The sequence below is a fragment of the Pongo pygmaeus genome, chromosome 17, assembly GCF_028885625.2.
Source record: "Pongo pygmaeus isolate AG05252 chromosome 17, NHGRI_mPonPyg2-v2.0_pri, whole genome shotgun sequence".
NCBI classification, from domain to species: domain Eukaryota; kingdom Metazoa; phylum Chordata; class Mammalia; order Primates; family Hominidae; genus Pongo; species Pongo pygmaeus.
This window is the reverse complement of record NC_072390.2, coordinates 95,224,627-95,242,999: the sequence shown is the minus strand read 5'-3', so window position 1 is coordinate 95,242,999 and position 18,373 is coordinate 95,224,627. Positions and strand designations below refer to the sequence as shown.

The following is an 18,373-nucleotide window of genomic DNA, read 5'->3' as shown; positions in this document are numbered from 1 at the left end:
ACATGCGTTTCATTGTGTTACTCTCTTTTGTGTTTGAAAAGTTGTATTTAAAAACTATATAAAAGGAGTTCTTTTGGGTATAGATTTGGGTATACAGATCTGAGTAAAGACTGTTGCTCCTTTCTTTTTTTGAGACAGGGTCTTGCTCTGTTGCCCAGGCTGGAGTGCAATGGCACAATTACGACTCACTGCAGCCTTGACCTCCTGGGCTCAGGTGATCCTCCCACCTCAGACCCCTGAGTAGCTGGGACTACAGATGCACACCACTGTTCCCCACTAATTTTTGTATTTTTAGTAGAGATGGGGGTCTCACTATGTTGACCAGGCTGGTCTTGAACTCCTGAGCTCAAGGGATCCACCCACCTGAGCCTCCCAAAGTCTTGGGATTATAGGTGTGAGCCACCACACCTGGCCCGCTCTGTTTTATTTATTCTAAAATAATTGCAGTATTTTCATAAGTTTAATTTTCATTGTTAATGCAATATCAACCAACTATTTTCTAATTCCACTAATTATTTACTATGCAATTCTGGCCGTGTTTGAGTAAGTGGTCTTTCCAAGAAGTCATGATTGTGGGTAATGAGGACCTCCTGGACTGTGTAGCTTTTGTGGGTGTGAATTTTAAAACAGTGGCTCTCAAATATGGCTACACATCAGAACTTCTGGGGAAGGCTTAGAAGGCTTACCTGACTGGCACAGTCCCCTTTATCAGTGCTCTGCGGGTGGGCCTGTGCACTTGAGCATTTGTGGTTTTAAAGCCGCCCAGAGGTTTCAGTGTGTGACCAAGTGGCTTAAGCTGTGGAATGTAATAGTTTTAGACCAGTGGTGGGGAGGGCAGCACAATGGAGGTATTTTACATCAGAAAAGTCCCGGCTCCTCCCACTGTCCCTTGTGACATTTTGTCCACAAGTTGTAATCACCCAGTACATTGTTACTTTATGGCTTTAAACAGTCGTCTTTAGACCAATTAAGAATAACGAGGTGGTTCACGCCTATAATCCCAGCACTCTGCAAGACTGAGATGGGTGGATTACCTGAGGACAGGAGTTCGAGACCAGCCCGGCGAACATGGCGAAACCCCGTCTCTACTAAAAATACAAAAAATTATAGGCCGGGCGCGGTGGCTCACGTCTGTAATCCCAGCATTTTGGAAGGCCAAGGTGGGCGGATCACGAGGTCAGGAGATCGAGACCATCCTGGCTAACACGGTGAAACCCCATCTCTACTAAAAATACAAAAAATTAGCCGGGCGTGGTGGCGGGCGCCTGTAGTTCCAGCTACCTGGGAGGCTGAGGCAGGAGAATGGCGTGAACCCAGGAGGCGGATCTTGCAGTGAGCTGATATTGTGCCACTGCACTCCAGCCTGGGCGACAGAGTGAGACTCCATCTCAAAAAAAAAAAAAAAAAAATTAGCTGGGCATGGTGGCATGTCCTTGTAAGCCAAGCTATTCAGGAAGCTGAGGCAGAATTGCTTGACCCGGGAGGCGGAGGTTGCAGTGAGCTGAGATTGCGCCATTGCACTCCAGCGTGGGCAACAAGAGCAAAACTCGTCTCAAAAAAAAAAAAAAGAAAAGAAAAACAAGAGACATTAATTCTCTTCATTTATTCTGCCTCTGATGCTTTTCCTTTCCTGATGTAGGTCTAAGCTTCTGACCTGTATCATCTTCCTTGTCTCTTCTCTAACATTTCTCACAGGGCAGGTCTACTGGCAATACATTCCCTCAGTTTTTGTTTTTCTGAAAAAGTCTTTATTTTTCCTGCACCTTAAGGATACTTTTGCTATATGGAATTCTAGGTGGGCAGATTTTTTTTTTTCAATTGCAACACTTTAAGGATTTCACGGCCAGGCGCGGTGGCTCACGCCTATAATCCCAGCACTTTGGGAGGCCGAGGCAGGCAGATCATGAGGTCAGGAGATCGAGACCATCCTGGCTAACACTGTGAAACCCCATCTCTACTAAAAATACAAAAAAATTAGCCGGATGTGGTGGCGGGTGCCTGTAGTCCCAGCTACTCGGGAGGCTGAGGCAGGAGAATGGTGTGAACCTGGGAGGCAGAGCTTGTAGTGAGCCGAGATTGCGCCACTACACTCCAGCCTGAACAACAGAGCGAGACTCTGTCTAAAAAAAAAAAAAAAAAGATTTCACTCCACCCTTTTCTTATCTGCATGATTTCTAACAAGAAGTCCACTGTCATTTTTATTCATATTCCTCTTGTTAACTTAAAAAATCACACAACACTGCATTTAGAAAAGGAGACATCCCACAAGACCAGACACAGGCCCTTCAGAGGAGGAGAGGGTGGGGCAGGAGCTTTATGCTGACTTGGTTGGCTAAACATACTTAACAGGTTACACGATGAGCTATGAATATTCATGAAGGGGGTCTTGCCATATGTATCATATGACCCGTGTTCACTTTGGGGTGGAGGTGTAACATTTAAATGTATTACAGTTAGTCCTTATACATCAAAAGGTCTTTCTAAGACCCAAAGGCACTTGGTGCACAGAGTTTTTAAACCAGCCGGGACCAGCCATGGTCAGTGGTCTCTTACCAAGAGTTACTGAAATCTGTCTCGTCTTGTCAGAGGTGTAGCTGTGGCTGGTGGAGGAGGGTTCAGTCAGGCAGGTTTATTCAGTTTGAATGTGACAAGCCTAGGTGTGGTTTTTGTTTTGTTTTGCTTTATGTTTTTTGTTATTTGTCCCGATGGATGTTCTGTATGTTTCCTGGATCTATGGTTTGGTGTCTGTCATTAATTTGGGGACATTCTTGCCATTCCACCATTTCTCCTGCCCCTTCTTCTCTTTCCTCCTTCTGATTCTCCCATTGTACCAATCATATCCTTTGATGTTGTTCTCGGATGGTGTCTTCTGTTGGTGTATTAGGCTGTTCTTGCATTGCTATAAAGAAATACCTGAGACAGAGTAATTTATAAAGAGAAGAGGTTTAATTGGCTCACAGTTCTTGCAGGCCATACCAGCATGGCACCAGCATCTGCTCAGCTTCTTGGGGGCCTCAGGGAACTTTTACTCATGGCGGAAGGCAAAGTGGGAGCAGGCATTTCACATGGTAAAAGCAGGAGCCGGAGAGAGAGAGTGAGGGGGTGGGTAGGTGCCAGACACTTTAAAGAAAAACAGATCTCGGGCAGGCGCGGTGGCTCATGCCTATAATCGCAGCACTTTGGGAGGCCGAGGTGGGTGGATCACAAGGTCAGGAGTTTGAGACCATCCTGGTCAACATGTTGAAACCCCATCTCTACTAAAAATACAATAAATTAGACAGGCATAGTGGCGCAAGCCTGTAATCCCAGCTACTTGGGAGACTGAGGCACAAGAATCACTTAAACCCAGGAGGTTGCAGTGAGCTGAGACTGTGCTGTGCCACTGCACTCCAGTCTGGGCAACAGAACGAGACTCCGTCTCAAAACAAAAACAAAAACAGATCTCACGTGAACTCAGAGTGAGAGCTTACTCATCACAAGGGGATGAAGGGATGGCGTAAGCCATTCATGAGGGACCCGCCCCCATGATCCAAACACCCCCTGCCAAGCCCCACCTCCAAAACTGGTGATTATAACTCAACATGAGATTTGGTGGGGACACACCCTCAAACTAGATCAGTTGATTTTTTTTTCATCCCCTTTTCTCCTTGCATTTCAGTTTGGGAAGTTTCTGTTGACTTATCTTCATATTCACTGATTCTTTCCTTCATTCTGTCTAGTCAACTAATGAGCATTCTTTATTTCCATTGTGTGTTTTTGACTTCTAGCATTTTTTTTTATTATTGTTTCCATCTCTGCTGACATTACCTATCTGGTCTTGCATGTTGTCTAATTTTTCTGCTAAAGCCAGTTTATCCAGGAGTTTCTGCTGTGGGTGAGCAGCTCTCAGGTGCTGTCTCTCCCTGGATGTGCCTGTCTCTTCAGAGCAGGGTGCCAGTTTGTCTGGCAGCCTTAGTTCTCTGATAGGCCCATGAAAGGCTGCTGGTTTGCCGTGTGCCCTGCTATTCTTTGCTGTAAGAATGGGGGTGGTGACTGCCAAGCATGTCACATGACACCAGTTGAACTTGCAGAACTTCTGAGCCAGGCTCCTTAAGTGAGACTTCCAATCCACCTTCTGTATAGGTTTCCTTAAAAAATGGGGTGCGCGACCAGCAAGGTGGCTCACTCCTGTAATCCCAGCACTTTGGGAGGCCTAGGTGAGAGGATCATTTGAAGCCAGGAGTTCAAAGACCAAACTGGCCAACATAGTGAGTCCCCCGTCTCTATAAAATAAATAAATAAAAAAAAAAAAGAAATAGGCTGAGTGAGAAACAGTGGCTCCAGTCTTCCTCTGATGTCCCAGCTCTCAGAACAAAGTTGCTTTGTTTGCTTTTCCTTTTATAAGCACCATGTGTTAGGCAACTTCTTAAGTGGTTCCCCGGGTATTCATGCTCCTACGTGACACCCTAATCTGCACTGGGCCAGCCCAGTGACCTGTTTCTCATGAGCAGAGCCTGGAAAGCATGAGGCACAGCTCTGCTTCCTCTGTGTCACAGCTCTGATCTTGTCAGTCACTCATTGGCTCCTGCAACAAATGACCACAGCTAAGTGGCTTTTACAACAGCAGAAGTTTATTCCTTCACAGCTCTGGAGGCCAGAAGTCCAAAATCACTTTTAATGTGCTGAAATCAAGGCATTGGCAGGGCCAGGCTCCCTCGCATGGCTCCTGGGGAGAATCTGCTCCTTGTTTCTGGAGCCTCTGGTGGCTCCGGCGTTACTTGGCTTGTGACTGCATCACGCCCACTTTCAAGGCCCCATCTTCCCATGGCCCTTTCTTCTGTGTGGCACCAAATTTCCTTCTGCCTCCCTCTTACAAAGATGCATGTGGCCAGGCACGCTGGCTCATGCCTGTCATCCCAGCACTTTGAGAGGCCAAGGCGGGAGGATCGCTTGAGGCCAGGAGTTCAAGACCAGCCTGGCCAACACAGAGACCCTGTCTCTGTTGTATTTATTTATTTTTGAGATAGGGTCTCACTTTGTCACCTAGGCTAGAGTGCAGTGGTGCGATCCTGGCTCACTGCTGCCTCAATCTCCTGGCCTCAAGCAATCCTTCCACCTCAGGAGTAGCTGGGACTACAGGTGCACACTACCATGCCCAGATAATTTTTCTATCTTTTGTAGAGACGAGGTCTCGCCATGTTGCTCAGGCTGGTCTCGAACTCCTGGGCTCAAGAGATTTACCCACCTCAGGCTCCCAAAGTGCTGGGATTACAGGTGTGAGCCACAGTGTTTAGGGCCCACCTGGATGATCCAGAACAATCTCTCTATCTTAAGATCCTTAATGACATTCGAAAAAAAAATTGTTTTCCCATACGAGGTAATATTTACAGGTTGCCTGGATTAGGACTTGATGGCTTTAGAAGGGCCATTTTCCAGCTGTGCATGGCTTGGTCGGCTTCTCGTTTGCAGGAAGCTATGTGACAAGCGCAGCACCTGCAATGAGCTGTGATTGGCTGATGTAGACTGGGGGTGGGAGCTCGGACCCCCGGCAGGTGGTGTTCGAAAAGATACAAACTCACTCTGCGGTCACCAACTCACCTTTCGGGGTGCCTCTGAGGTGTGAGGCCTGTGGGGTGAGGTCCGAGCATGCCGGATTTTGTCCACTGAGCCGGGCTCCTGGAGGTTCCAGGCTGCTGGCACAATTTGCCCCATATGTCTCCACAGCCTCTGGATTTAAGATAACCGAGGCTAGCGTCTGGGACCCCAGTGCTCCAGTGAGGGTCAAGGAAGCCCGGAGCTTACTCCAACCTCCAGGGCAGAGAGGACAGATGATCCCAAAGGCTGCTGGGCTCAGGATAGGGCGCGGCTGAGCAGGGGCAGCTGCTTTTTTTCTCCCGGGCTTCCTGCTGTGCCTTTTACTCACCTCTACGGTCCTGGTGCTGGGGCTCCTCAGCGCTGGCTTAAAGAAGTCCCAACGTCAGCCTGGGGGCGCAAGGCAGGAGCGCCCTGTTTCCTCGATCGTTGCGGATTTGCTCCTAGTTAGGTGGTGACTGTCCTTATGATCCCCCATAAAACCAGTCGGGCAGGGGGCAGGGGGCCGGGCTCGTGGAGAAGAGGCCGCGGCTGGCGGGGAAGCAACCCTCAGCGTGGACCCCTCAACCTCGCGGCTCGCGCCTTACCCGTGCACCCCTCACCTCACGCCCCCGCGCCCCTCACCCGCGCGCCCCTCACCCCTCACCCGCCCGCCCCTCACCCTACACACACCCGCCCGTCACTCACACACCCTTCACCCCTCACCCCCACCCGCGCGCCCATCACCCCTCACCCACGCACCCCTCACCCCTCACTCGCGCGTTCCTCACTCTTCACCCGCGCGCCCCTCATCCACGCGCCCCCCGCCCTCAGTCCTCACACGCGCGGGCCAAGAGGGTCCTGGGCGAGGGCAGCTCCCCGCGGGCGGGTGCGGGGCTCGGAGTTGGCTTGGCCTGCGAGGCCGGCAGCAGGGCCCGGGCTCCACGCACGCCTGGCTCCCGAGTCTGTCTTGAGGCTCAGGAGCTGCCTTTTCTGCAAATAGGCGCCCAACGGGTCAGCCCGGAGAACTGCACGGGGATGGGGAGAGGCCGCCCCGCGTTTCTGCAGCGACAGCGACCACGGCCCGGTGGTGACGGGCCACGGTGACGGCCCCGGCGCATCTGCTCGTGGGGCGCTTGCATCGGAGCGGAGACCCGCGGGGGTCGCTCCGTTTCCCGAGACCCCGGCCGCCTCCGGGCGCTGCAAACTCCGAGCCGGGTCCCCGGGTCTCCTGGGTCAGGACAGAGCTGGATGAGACTCGCCCCCGGGCGCCCCACATTCAGGACACGCGTGAGCGGGGCTTCCGGACCCTGCGCCCCCAGCCCTCCAGGACGACGCCCTCCGCTTGGATGGCCGCGCGCCGGGACAGCTGGAGACGGGTTAACGTGGGCGCCAGGCCTGAGGGGCCGGCCCCACCGGGCTGGTATTTCCCGACCGGGCGGGAGCAGGCACTCGCCCCCGCCGCCCGGACAGCCCCGCCTCGGCCCGCCCGGACAGCCCCGCCTCGGCCCGCCCGGACAGCCCCGCCTCGGCCCGCCCGGACAGCCCCGCCTCGGCCCGCCCGGACAGCCCCGCCTCGGCCCGCCCGGACAGCCCCGCCTCGGCCCGCCCGGACAGCCCCGCCTCGGCCCGCCCGGACAGCCCCGCCTCGGCCCGCCCGGCCCCGCGCGCTCTAGGACCCTGCGGCGCCGCCCCACAGCTCGGGCGTGGGCGGGGCCCGGCATTGTGACGTCACGGGGCGGGGTTTCCCGGCGCCTGAGCGGACGGACGCTGAGACGCGCGCTGGTAAGCGGCGCGGGGACGCGGGGCGCGGGGCGCGGGGCTGGGGGCGCAGGTAAGCGGCGCGGGGCGGCTTAGGGCTGCCGACAACGCAGGGCCGGGGCAGTTGGTCGCGGCCTCCAGTCCCCCGGCTTGGTCCTGTGGGGTCCCCGGCCCGGCACCTCCTCCCGCGAGCCGTGCGCCCCCATCCTGGGCCTGCGCCCCCTTCCCCCGAGCCGTGCGCCCCCATGCTAGGCCCCGTGACCCTCCCCCGAACCGTGCGCTCCCATCCTGGGCCCTGCGCCCCCTCCCCCGACCCCATCCCCGACCCGGCGCGTGGACCCCCGCCGGCTAAGCTCAGCCGGGCGGTGACCCCAGGGGCTTCGCTCGTCCTCGACCCCGGCCCTGGGACCCCTCCCCAGCCCCCGCCGGGAGCGTCTCGGGACCCCCAGACACCCCCACGTCCCAGGCAGGGGCCGCGCCTCGCGCGCCCCGGGCCCGGGTCGCCCTCGCTCTGCCTCGGGTCCTGCGGCCGGCGCGGGTCAGGTCGGGTCCGTCCGCGCCGCCCCAGCCTCCTTGGGCGGAACTCGAGCAGCTCCCCGCTCCCCGCAGGCCCCGAGGCCGCAGGAGCCCGCGGAGCGGCGATGAGCAGGCGACCGGTGGCCCGCGGGGCGCGGAGCCCGTGACAGCCTCGGCCAGGCGGGCGCTGCGATGGAGGCCGAGGGCCTGGACTGGCTCCTGGTGCCACTGCACCAGCTGGTGTCCTGGGGCGCGGCCGCGGCCATGGTCTTCGGAGGGGTGGTGCCCTACGTCCCGCAGTATCGGGACATTCGCAGGACGCAGAACGCCGACGGCTTCTCTACCTACGTGTGCCTGGTGCTGCTGGTGGCCAACATTTTGCGGATACTCTTCTGGTAAGTTGGGGGCTTGCTTTCCTGGGCTGCGCCCAGAGAAGAGGGTTTCTCCTTTGGGGTTTCTGGTTGAGGCCGGGGGAGCAGCAGGGTCCACACCTCCCGGCTGGGCCAGCGTCCCGCTCTGCCGTGGATGGGGTACGTGGCTGCAGGCGAGTCACTTCTTAGGGTGAGATTATTTTTCCAGAAAAACGGTGGGGTTGGAGCACAGAATCTCAGAGAAAATCTCCAGATCCGCCTCCTCGCATAATGTCCCACGTGGGTACTTAGCAGGGACCTCTCAGCTGGGCACTGGCCTAGGCCTGCCTGTGGAGAGGAGCCATTCCTGCCCGCCTTTTTCATATTGTATAGTTTTTCTTTATTGTTTTGAGAGAGGGTCTTGCTCTGTGGTCCAGGCTGAAGTGCATGATGTCATGACAGCTCACTGCAGTCTCCAGGTTCCTGGGCTCAGGTGATCCTCCCATCTCAGCCTCCCGAGTAGCTGGGACCACAGGCGCACCACCACACCGGGCTAATTGTTTTTTGTATTTTTTGTAGAGACGGGGGAGTGGGGCGGGGGGGGGGGGGTCTCACTTGTTGCCCAGGCTGGTCTCGAACTTCTGGCCTCAAGCATTCCTCCCCACTGGGTCTCTGAAAGGGCTGGGATTACAGGCCGGAGCCACGGCGCCTGGCCTGCCTTATTTAAATAGGAAGTCACTCTCTGGAGACTGTCTTGTTCCTCTCAGACCGACTTCCTCTTTGTATTTGTATTAGGCTAAGGAAATTGAAATTAATTTTAACAGTTGTTGAAGCCAGACGTAATTGGGAGAGTGAGTTTTCAGAGGAAATGAAGAGGTCTCATAGCTGCATTCTAAGGCCAAAAACGTCTGGAATTTTTCTTTCTTCCGGGTGATCCCAGCCTCTCTGTCCGGGCAGATTGGAAGGTGTCTGCTGCTCTTCCTATGAAGAGGGCCTGGTGGAGTGGTGGAGAGAAGGAGTCCAGGCAGCTGGTGTCAAGAACTCTGCTTCTGACTCTGGTCACTGAGTAATCACGTACCTGCTTCTTTGCCTGTTAGTTTTGGTTTTTTTTTTTTGAGACAGAGTCTCGCTCTGTCGCCAGGCTGGATGGAATGCAGTGGTACAATCTCGGCTCACTGCAGCCTCTGCCTCCTGGGTTCAAGTGATTCTCCTGCCTCAGCCTCCTGAGTAGCTGGGACTGCAGGCACCCGCCACCATACCCAGGTAATTTTTGTATTTTTAGTAGAGACCAGGTTTCACCATGTTGACCAGGATGGTCTCGATCTCTTGACCTCATGATCCACCCGCCTTGACCTCCCAAAGTGCTGGGATTACAGGCGTGAGCCACCGCGCCTGGCCCGCCTGTTAGTTTTTAAGTCAACCTTATTGAGGTGTGATTTGCATTCCATGAAATACACCCCTTTCGTGTCCATTTGATGAGTTCTGATGCTGGGGTGTCCCCTGTGTTCATGAGCTGGGGTGCTCCCTGCTCCGTGGCCTTCATCCCAGCCCTGGCCATGGGCAGCCATTGGTCCGCGTGTCCCTGGGTGTTAGTTTTGCCCCTGCCAGGGATTTTTAGGTGAGCGAGTGGGTTGGCTGCCTCTTCCCCAGAGCTGTCTCCGAGGCAGGGAGGTTTGTCCCCTGCAGCAACCTCGGAGGAGGATTTTGGGTCCGAGTCCTGTCTCGAGGTTTGTCTCTGGGCCAGCATCTGAGGGAGGTTCAGGGGTGCTCATTTTGGAGACTCCTTCCTTCTTTCCCATCTCCTGCTGTGGAGACAGTGGCTGGCGGTGCTGAAGTGGCCTCAGTGAGCGTAAGATTGACTGGAAGTAGGTTTCTAATTGTCTAATGCTGTTGTTTACTTTGAGTGCATGTTGTGGGGGTTGGGGAGACGCTGGTCGGCAGGCCACCTGCTACAGCCCCAGTTCACATGTGTGTGTTGTGAAGGAGCATTGCACTCATCTTTAGGGTTATAGAATAAATTTTCTCCAAAATAATAGAGGAAAATTGCCTGAGAGTGGATAACCATATGGGAAAGAAGTTCCACTTAGAGGTTTCCCTCCCCAGTATGCTCATAGTTCAAAGTTGCTAAAAGAAAATAAATTAGGTTGGGCACGGTGGCCCGCTCCTATAATTCCAGCACTTTTGGAGGCTGGGGTGGGAGGATCACTCGAGGCCAGGAGTTCAAGACCAACCAACGCAACATAGCAAGACCCTGACTCTACAAAAAATTGAAACATTAGCTTAGGTATGGGGGCATTACCTGTAGTCCTAGCTACTTGGGAGGCTGTGAAAGGAGGATCACTTAAGCCCAGGAATTCGAGGCTGCAGTGAGCTGTACTCCAGTCTGGCCAACAGAGAGAGACCCTGTCTCAAAAAAAAGAAAGAAAAGAATCTATCTAATGTCCATCTCAGTATCTGGTTTGGAGAAGTCAGAGATTAACCCAGTTTCCTGGTACCATCTTGTCATTGCCTCATGACCTAACTGGCACTTGACGTGAGGTTTGAAGCTGGGACTGGGAGTTCTTGCTTACAGGCCTTCGAGAGACACTTGAGCTCTTTCTTTGTGGAGCACAGGGCAGCCTTCCAGGGAATTCTGAACTTTGTCCATGGGTCTCTTCATAGAATCAACATCCTGGGCTGTCCTGGTCATGCATGGCTTCTGTGACCACTGAGTGCACACGCAGTTCCCCAGCGTGTTCCAGAAGATGGTGGGATGAAAGTGGGGAGAGCAGAGGGCGCTGGTCCCTGCTGGGCGTCCCTCCAGCCTGAGGATGCGCCATCCCTGCACTCCACACAGCGAAGCCCACCTCCCTACCTACCGCACATCCTCTTGTGCCCACCGGGTCCCCAGGTCCTGCTGTGCAGAGGGGGATGATGACTCCTTCTTTCTCTCTGGGGAGCCTCTTGTGACCCCCACTCCTGGCTTCCCCTCTCCAGGCTTTGTAGGTTCACAGCCTCTTTGATTTCATGGTTTGTAGGGCAGAGGATTTGTGCTTTAGCAGAAGTGACACGCGGGATGCATCACACACGACCCCAGCTCCACGCATGCGCACGCACACTTGGTGTTTGGGTTGGGGGTGGTGGGAGCGGGAGAGCAGAGGTAGGGCTGGGGCAGGCTCCGGTGAGAAGGGGCCGGGATGGGGGCGGAGAGCAGAGGTGGGGCTGGGCTGGGCTCTGGTGAGAAGGGGCCGGAGGGAGAGCAGAGGTGGGGCTGGGGCAGGCTCTGGTGAGAAGGGGCGGGGGTCTGGTGAGAAGGGGCCGGGGGGAGTGGGTGGGGGGGAAAGCAGAGGTGGGGCTGGGCTGGGCTGGGCTCTGGTGAGAAGGGCCGGGGTCCGCCAGCATAGTGGTGGAGTTAGTATCTTCATGCTTCCAAAGCTGCTGGGGCATGGTCCTCAGCTCCAGTCCCTCTGGGCAGCCCCCCGTTGGGGATTTGGGGTGCATGGCATATGGGGCTCTGCAGTCCTGCAGGGGCTGCTTTAACAGTACAAACCCAGGGATTCTGAAACATAGGTCACTCATGTTTTTGTTTCTTACAGTCCTTACTACCATTTTGCAAAACCAGCATTCAGCAGATCACACTCTGTGGAATGCCAACGTGCAGGATTTGGCAGGTTGGTGCCAGAAGCCAGGAGAAGGGCTAAATGATGCCTCATAGCTGGTGTTTGCTGGCTGTGCGTATGTGGAGGAAAAGCAGAGAGGCCAGGCGGGGATCAGGCCACACTGGGCTGCAGGGCCCTGGGAGCCTCAGCTCCACCCACAATAGCACCCAGGCTGGAGCACTCTTAGATGGAGGAATGAAAACATTGTATCAGAGAGGTCATAACATTTTGTTACTAAAGGTGATAGCTTTAGTGGTGCCTAAGAGTAGATACAAAGCTACAAAGCTTCTCTTCTGCTGGATTTTTTTTTTTTTTTTTTAAGACAAGAGTCTGGCTCTGTTGCCCAGGCTGGAGTGTAGTGGCACAATCTTTGCTCACTGCACCCTCCGCCTCCTGGGTTCAAGCAGTTCCCTGCCTCAGCCTTTCAAATAGCTGGGATTACAGGTGCCCGCTGCCACGCCCAGCTAATTTTTGTATTTTTAGTAGAGACGGGGTTTCACCATATTGGCCAGGCTGGTCTTGAACTCCTGACCTTGTGATCCACCTGCCTCGGCCTCCCAAAGTGCTGGGATTACAGGTGTGAGCCACTGTGCCCAGCCCTGCTTGAGTTTTTCTGTGAGATTTTGGAACATGGAGAAGTTTTTCTGTGGGCCTGGTCAGTTATGGGGCACTCTCTATACTGTCTCTCCCTGTGGATGGGCACCTGGGCATGATCACCTGCAGAGCCTACCTTAGACGAGGTATCTTGGTGCTTCCTGAGGAGCAGGCTCCTGCACCCCACACGTGGGCCGCCTGGCACCTGCTGTGAGAAGAGGCATGGGAGTCACGCCCTCGGGCAGGAGAGGAAACGTGCTCTCCTGAGTTCATGGCCAGCACAGACTGTTATCACTAAAGGAAGAAAAAGTTAAGTTGAGAAGTAAATGTGGCATCTATTTTAATTAGCTTTTAAAATTACTAATGCTGCTGGATTCTGTTTCGTTTTCATTTTGTTCCTTGTGCATCTTTTGTGGAACACTGTGCTTTTTGAGATTTTGTGTTTTTCTTTGTCTTCACCCTAAAATTAGTTTACTCTTCACCTCCGGGCACCCTCTCACTTCATTTTAAAAGGCCTCATTCTTAACTGTGCATATCGAGTTTCTCTAGATTTGATTTTTGATGTGTGGATTATGGGAAAGCTCAAACTTTGATTTGCCCGCCTCCTCCTTCGTCTGGTCATTCACTGCTTCTGTTAAACATTTTAAAAAATGCAGGTGGCCTTTCACACAGAGTGGCCAAAATGGCTCACGTGCAGCCTCATTGCTGGAGGTGAACGTGGTGTGAAGCGGCCTCCGTGTGTCCCAGGGGACTGGCCTATTTTAGATGCCTGCCCAGCGTCACCTCCTCAGCCTCAGGTCTCTGTGGGTGGGTTGACCGGCACCCAGGCCGCTTGGTAGCCAGTGGAGAACGGCCCTGGAAGTGATGGTGAGCTTGGCTGTATCCTCCAGCCTTGGGGGTTGCGATCTGTGCTTTATAGTGCAGAGGCTGAGGCCTGGAGGGGGCCGGTGTGGGGGCTGGAGCCAGCCTGTGGGCAGAGTGCCCGTGCCCCCTGCACTCCTGCTCCTACAGTGTCCCTGCACCTCCGGCCTGTGCCTCAGGCCCAGAAAACCCCGTTCAAGCTGCCTCTTTGCTGCCAGCCGTCCTCTAGGACCGGGCCCATCACCCTCCCTTCCTCTCTTTGCCTCTTAGTCTTGCCTTGTGTGTTTCTCAGAGGCTTCCTAGGGAAGCATCCAGTGAGGCAAGGGGATCGTGGTGGCCCCTGTTGACCTGGGTGATATTCCTGGAGCTACAGCTTGTGTGCCTGCCTGCCTGGCCCCCTGTCCACCCTGGGCCGGTGCTGCTGGCCTGGGTGAGATGCAGCTTGTCTGCCTGCCTGCCTGCCTGGCCCCCTGTCCACCCTGGGCCGTGGCTGCTGACCTGGGTGAGATGCAGCTTGTCTGCCTGCCTGCCTGCCTGGCCCCCTGTCCACCCTGGGCCGTGGCTGCTGACCTGGGTGAGATGCAGCTTGTCTGCCTGCCTGCCTGCCTGGCCCCCTGTCCACCCTGGGCCGTGGCTGCTGACCTGGGTGAGATGCAGCTTGTCTGCCTGCCTGCCTGCCTGGCCCCCTGTCCACCCTGGGCCGTGGCTGCTGACCTGGGTGAGATGCAGCTTGTCTGCTTGCCTGCCTGGCCCCCTGTCTGCCCCAGGCCTGGGCTGCTGTTTTCTCTGCCCTTCCCTCTGTTCCCTGAGTCTCTGTGACCTCAGGCAGCCCCTCCCTCTGCTGAAAAGCTCCCAGGAGACAGGGAAGGGCCTCGGCTCTGGAGCCAGCACACAGGGAATCAGCATGGCCACCCTCTGAGGACGGCATCCTGGCTCCCTGTCCTCCCAGGAGAACGTCTGTGGCTTTTTCCTGGTTGCTGTGGGAGCCTCACCTGCAAGTGGAACCTTCTCACCTGCTGAGGGGGCTGCGGGGTTCCCCCTGTTCCTGTTCTGTTGATAAGGGGGGGCTGTGGGGTTCCCCCTGCTTCTGCTCTGTGTTGATAAGGGGGTGCTAAGGGGCCTATGGGGTTCCCCCTCCTGCTCTGAGTTGATAAGGGGGTGCTGAGGGGGCTGCAGAGTTCCCCCTTCTTCTGCTTCGTGTTGTTAAGGGGGTGCTGCGTGGGAGCTGGAGAGAGGTGGGGGCTGTGGTGGTTGTTGCTAGGTCTTCCAGTTTTTCAGAAGTTGGGAAATTAGGCTGTTATGTAGGATCTCCTGACTTTGACATGTTGGTGACCAGTTCAAGTTTTGAAAATTCCCTTCAGGCCAAACTGCAGGCTGAGATTCCCACCCTGGAACAGTCAGGGGTTGGGGCTTTCTATGAGTGCGTTCCACACACAGCCCAGCCTTGGAGGTGGTGGCTCTGCAGGCACGTGTCCCAGCTCTGTGGTGACTCTGGGGAGGCAGAGACCGCAGGGCCTGCCAGTCATTGGCCTGTGGTTCTGCCCTGCAGAGGCTCCTAGCTGAGCTGATGAGATGCTCAACCCTGGTCAAAAGTCAGCAAGAAGGCCTGGGAGCCTGCAGCTAGAGGAGCACGGGGCCGGGGAGGCCTGGGGGTGGGGGTGGTGTAGAGCCTTGGCTGTCTTCTCTTCTGTGGGAGTGTGTGTGCATGTGGAAATTTCGCGTCTGGCCCACCAGCTGCTCTGCACACTGTCCCCACCTTCCCCAGGCAGGAAGCAGGGCTGCTGTGAGCTAGAAACTGGGCTTCTTGCCTGGTGGCAACCCGGAGGCTGCAGGGAGGGCCTGGGGCACCTGGGCTGAGCTGTGGGAGGGGACTCAGGACCACCAGACCCGGGTACCAGTGCCTGGGCCACTGGTTCTGGGGAGCGCCAGATGTGCTGAGGGGTCCCGAGTCAGGCTGTATGGGGGTCTTACGGCCCCTCCCTGGAGCCCCACCCCACCTGGAGTCTGGGAGATGGGCAACAGGTGCCTGGGCACTGTGGTGTTCGCCAACCCCGGGCTCCTTCCCCGGGATGCCGCTTGGGGCCTGGGAGAGGCGGAGTGGGTGGGCAGTCTTTCCTGCTGCAGGTTCAGGACTGGGTGAGGCAGCGTGGGTGGGCCTCCCTTCTGACCCGGGTCTTTCCTGCTGCAGGTTCAGGACTGGGAGAGGCGGCATGGGTGGGCCTCCCTCCTGACACAGGGTCTTTCCTGCTGCAGGTTCGGGACCAGGAGAGGCGGCATGGGTGGGCCTTCCTCCTGACCCAGGTGTCTCCCGCTGCAGGTTCGGGACTGGGAGAGGCGGTGTGGGTGGGCCTGACACAGGGTCTCTCCTGCTGCAGGTTCAGGACTGGGAGGGGCGGCATGGGTGGGCCTCCCTCCTGACCTGGGTCTCTCCCGCTGCAGGTTCAGGACTGGGAGAGGTGGCATGGGTGGACCTCCCTCCTGACACAGCGTCTCTCCCGCAGGTTTGGAAGGCGCTTTGAGTCCCCGCTGCTGTGGCAGAGCGCCATCATGATCCTGACCATGCTGCTGATGCTGAAGCTGTGCACCGAGGTCCGTGTGGCCAACGAGCTCAACGCCAGGCGCCGCTCCTTTGCAGGTTGGTGGCCGGCGCTTTGGAATAAAGTCCCAGGGAATCAGGGCGTAGGTGACTGTGGTGAAACAAAAGCCACTCTAATCTGTCCTGATCCAAGCGGCTTTCATTTCACCAACTGGTGCTGTTAGCGCCAACTGATAGACTTTAGTTAAACAGTTTATGACTTGAAACAATTCAAGATACTGGTTTCTTCACTGGAAGTTGGGTGAGGCCTTAACACATCTTCACGGTTCCTCTTGGCTGTGAGCGCCATCCCAGACGGTTTCTGTGTCAGAACAAGAAGTGCTCATCTGTGCCTGGCCCATCAGGTCAGATGGTGCCAGGTCAGGCGTTTCGTCTCTGTGTGCGTGGCCTGTACACAAAACACACCCTTTCAGTTTTGCTGTGACTCACGGCCTACCTTAGCCAGGGTCTTCCTCACAGACCTTGTTAAACAGACCCAGAGTCACCCCGCAGGGTCAGGCAACCCCTTTATCCGAAGCACACTGCAGGGTTGACAGCTGGGCAGGACCAATTACATGCTTAGCACACACGGCTCCTTAACCTTTGGCAGCTTAGAAAATAGAAAATACTTCTTCCAGTTTTTGCCTATTGCACAGTTTGTTCCAGTCTGAACTCTGTTTGAACATGCAGGCTGGCGGCTTCTTGTGTGCAAGAGGGTTAAATCCTTCCTTTTGTTTTTCTTTTAATTACTAAATCTAAGACAGCGCTCACTTTGGCTTTGAGAGAGAGATTGATCTCAGCTATCGCTTGGAGAAGAGTATCTTCCCAGAGGTTGTTTAGTTTGGGGCTTCTGTGGATTTGAGCTCTTGCCGGGGAGTTGTGTCTCTGTGTTTCTATTCCTGACACTATTTCTTCCTGTTGGAGAGGATTCCCACCTCTGCCTTTTTGTCTGCTTCTGTTTCTAGACTGAGGTGAATGTGTGCTGCTTTCAGCCTCTGTAGAAACCAGACCAGCCTCCAGCCAGTGTGACCTGGGCCAGTTAGTGTCATTGTGGCCACAAAGATGAGCGCCAGCGTCTTTTCTGCAGTGTTCTGTTCTTCCTCCCCATTCACACCATTCTCCTCTCCTCTGAGTCTCTGCTCTGTTCCCTTCTATTGTGATTTGGGTTTGAAATTACACCAGAGATAGTGCTGAGGATACCACAGATCTTGCCTAGAAAGCAGGCTTTTAAGAACCGGCCAGATTCCCCGCATGAGGAGCTGCGGTTTTACATTTCTGCTTAGGTGACTCGGTCTTGCTCCCCGCAGGGCTTTGCTCCTTCTCTGGACCTGAGCTCCTCATGGCATGTTCCCTGCCCCTTTGAACCTCAGTATTTAACTTGGAACAAGAATGTTGTCACTGTGGGAGGGCCGGCTGGCCGAGAGAACGGTTTGTGCCTAAGATGCCCAATGCGTTGCTGGGTGTTTCTGCTGTCCTCGGGCTCTGGACATTTGTGCCTAAGATGCCCAGTGCGTTGCCGGGTGTTTCTGCTGTCCTCGGGCTCTGGACATTTGTGCCTAAGATGCCCAGTGCGTTGCTGGGTGTTTCTGCCGTCCTCGGGCTCTGACATGAGGCCAGACCTTGTGACCTTGTTGACGATGGCTTGATGCGAGGTCCCAGAGACGGCACGTTGTGAGTGTCTAGGCAGAGCAGCCAGCGTGGGGTTTAATGTGAGTGTGTGTCGGAACACTGGGATACCCCCAGAAGCGGCATCGTAAGCTCCCCACCCGCATTCATTTTACCAGCAGGTGCAGGTTCAGGCTCATCTCATCAGAGGAGCGTTGGATAAGAAGGGAGTGGGATGGTAGATGCCTGGCGTTCTGTGTCACTTCTTCCAAAGGAGTACTTCTCTTCTGGTTACCCAGGATGAGTTAAAAATGTGAGTCCCAGTTTCCAGAGCTAGGCCTGGAATCTGAATTTTAAACACCCTCTGTGGGTGGGCAGAATAATGGCCCCCGGAGACGTCCGTGCCCTGATCCTGGGAACCTGTGACGTGCCACTGTACATGGTAGAGAGACTCTTGAGGGGGCTGGGCCTGGATTGTCCGGTGGCCTAACCTAATCCCAGGAGTCCTCAGACGTGAACAAGGGCTGCACAGGAGATGGTCAGGTGCTGGAGCTGAGGGCCTGGCTCTCTGCCATGGGTCAGCCATCGCTTTACAGGCAGCAGAGCCCCCGACCACAGGGAGCTGAGTTCTGCCCGTACTTGAATGAGTTGGAGACACAGCGTTGGTTTTAGTCCAGGAGACCACTGGGCCTCTGGCCTCCAGAATTAAGATAATCAGCCTGCGTTGTGGCTGCCATGTTTGCGGTACCTTGTTACGGAGGTGATAGGAAGCCGGGGCACCCTTTCCTCAAGGCCTGGAGTATTTGGGAAGCAGTCTCGGGCTGCCGCGAGGGGTTGAGGGCCGGGCTCCTCGGGTCAGCCTGGGTGACCTGTGCCTGCCCTCCCCCGGGGAGGACTGAGAACCAAGCTGCATGACTCCTGGG

The 18,373-nt window shown here is 55.5% G+C and overlaps 1 protein-coding gene and 1 long non-coding RNA gene across 14 annotated transcripts in view; one reads left to right on the top strand and one right to left on the bottom strand.

Annotated features, from left to right (window-relative positions):
• Positions 1-2,927: 2,927 nt before the first annotated feature.
• Positions 2,928-6,175, bottom strand: LOC134738469 (uncharacterized). The gene is made up of 2 exons (XR_010124208.1): positions 5,903-6,175; positions 2,928-5,706 (listed from the first exon to the last, which is right to left on the bottom strand). It is a non-coding gene; the product is annotated as an uncharacterized LOC134738469 (long non-coding RNA).
• Positions 6,176-7,261: 1,086 nt separating this feature from the next.
• SLC66A2 (solute carrier family 66 member 2) overlaps positions 7,262-18,373 on the top strand; it is a 52,467-nt gene continuing 41,355 nt past the window's right edge. For 5 of the 13 annotated variants that reach the window (XR_008495417.2, XM_054460428.2, XM_054460423.2 and 2 more), the window contains exons 1-3: positions 7,262-7,335; positions 7,921-8,222; positions 15,772-15,905. Coding sequence is in view for 12 of the 13 variants with exons in the window: in XM_054460428.2 (XP_054316403.1) it covers positions 8,020-8,222; positions 15,772-15,905 (337 nt within the window). In the remaining variant the exon portion in view is untranslated. Of the gene's footprint in view, positions 7,385-7,701; positions 8,223-9,424; positions 9,441-11,752; positions 11,828-15,523; positions 15,588-15,771; positions 15,906-18,373 lie in introns of those variants that run through there. The other 8 variants (XM_054460430.2, XM_054460424.2, XM_054460421.2 and 5 more) reach the window with 6 other exon arrangements.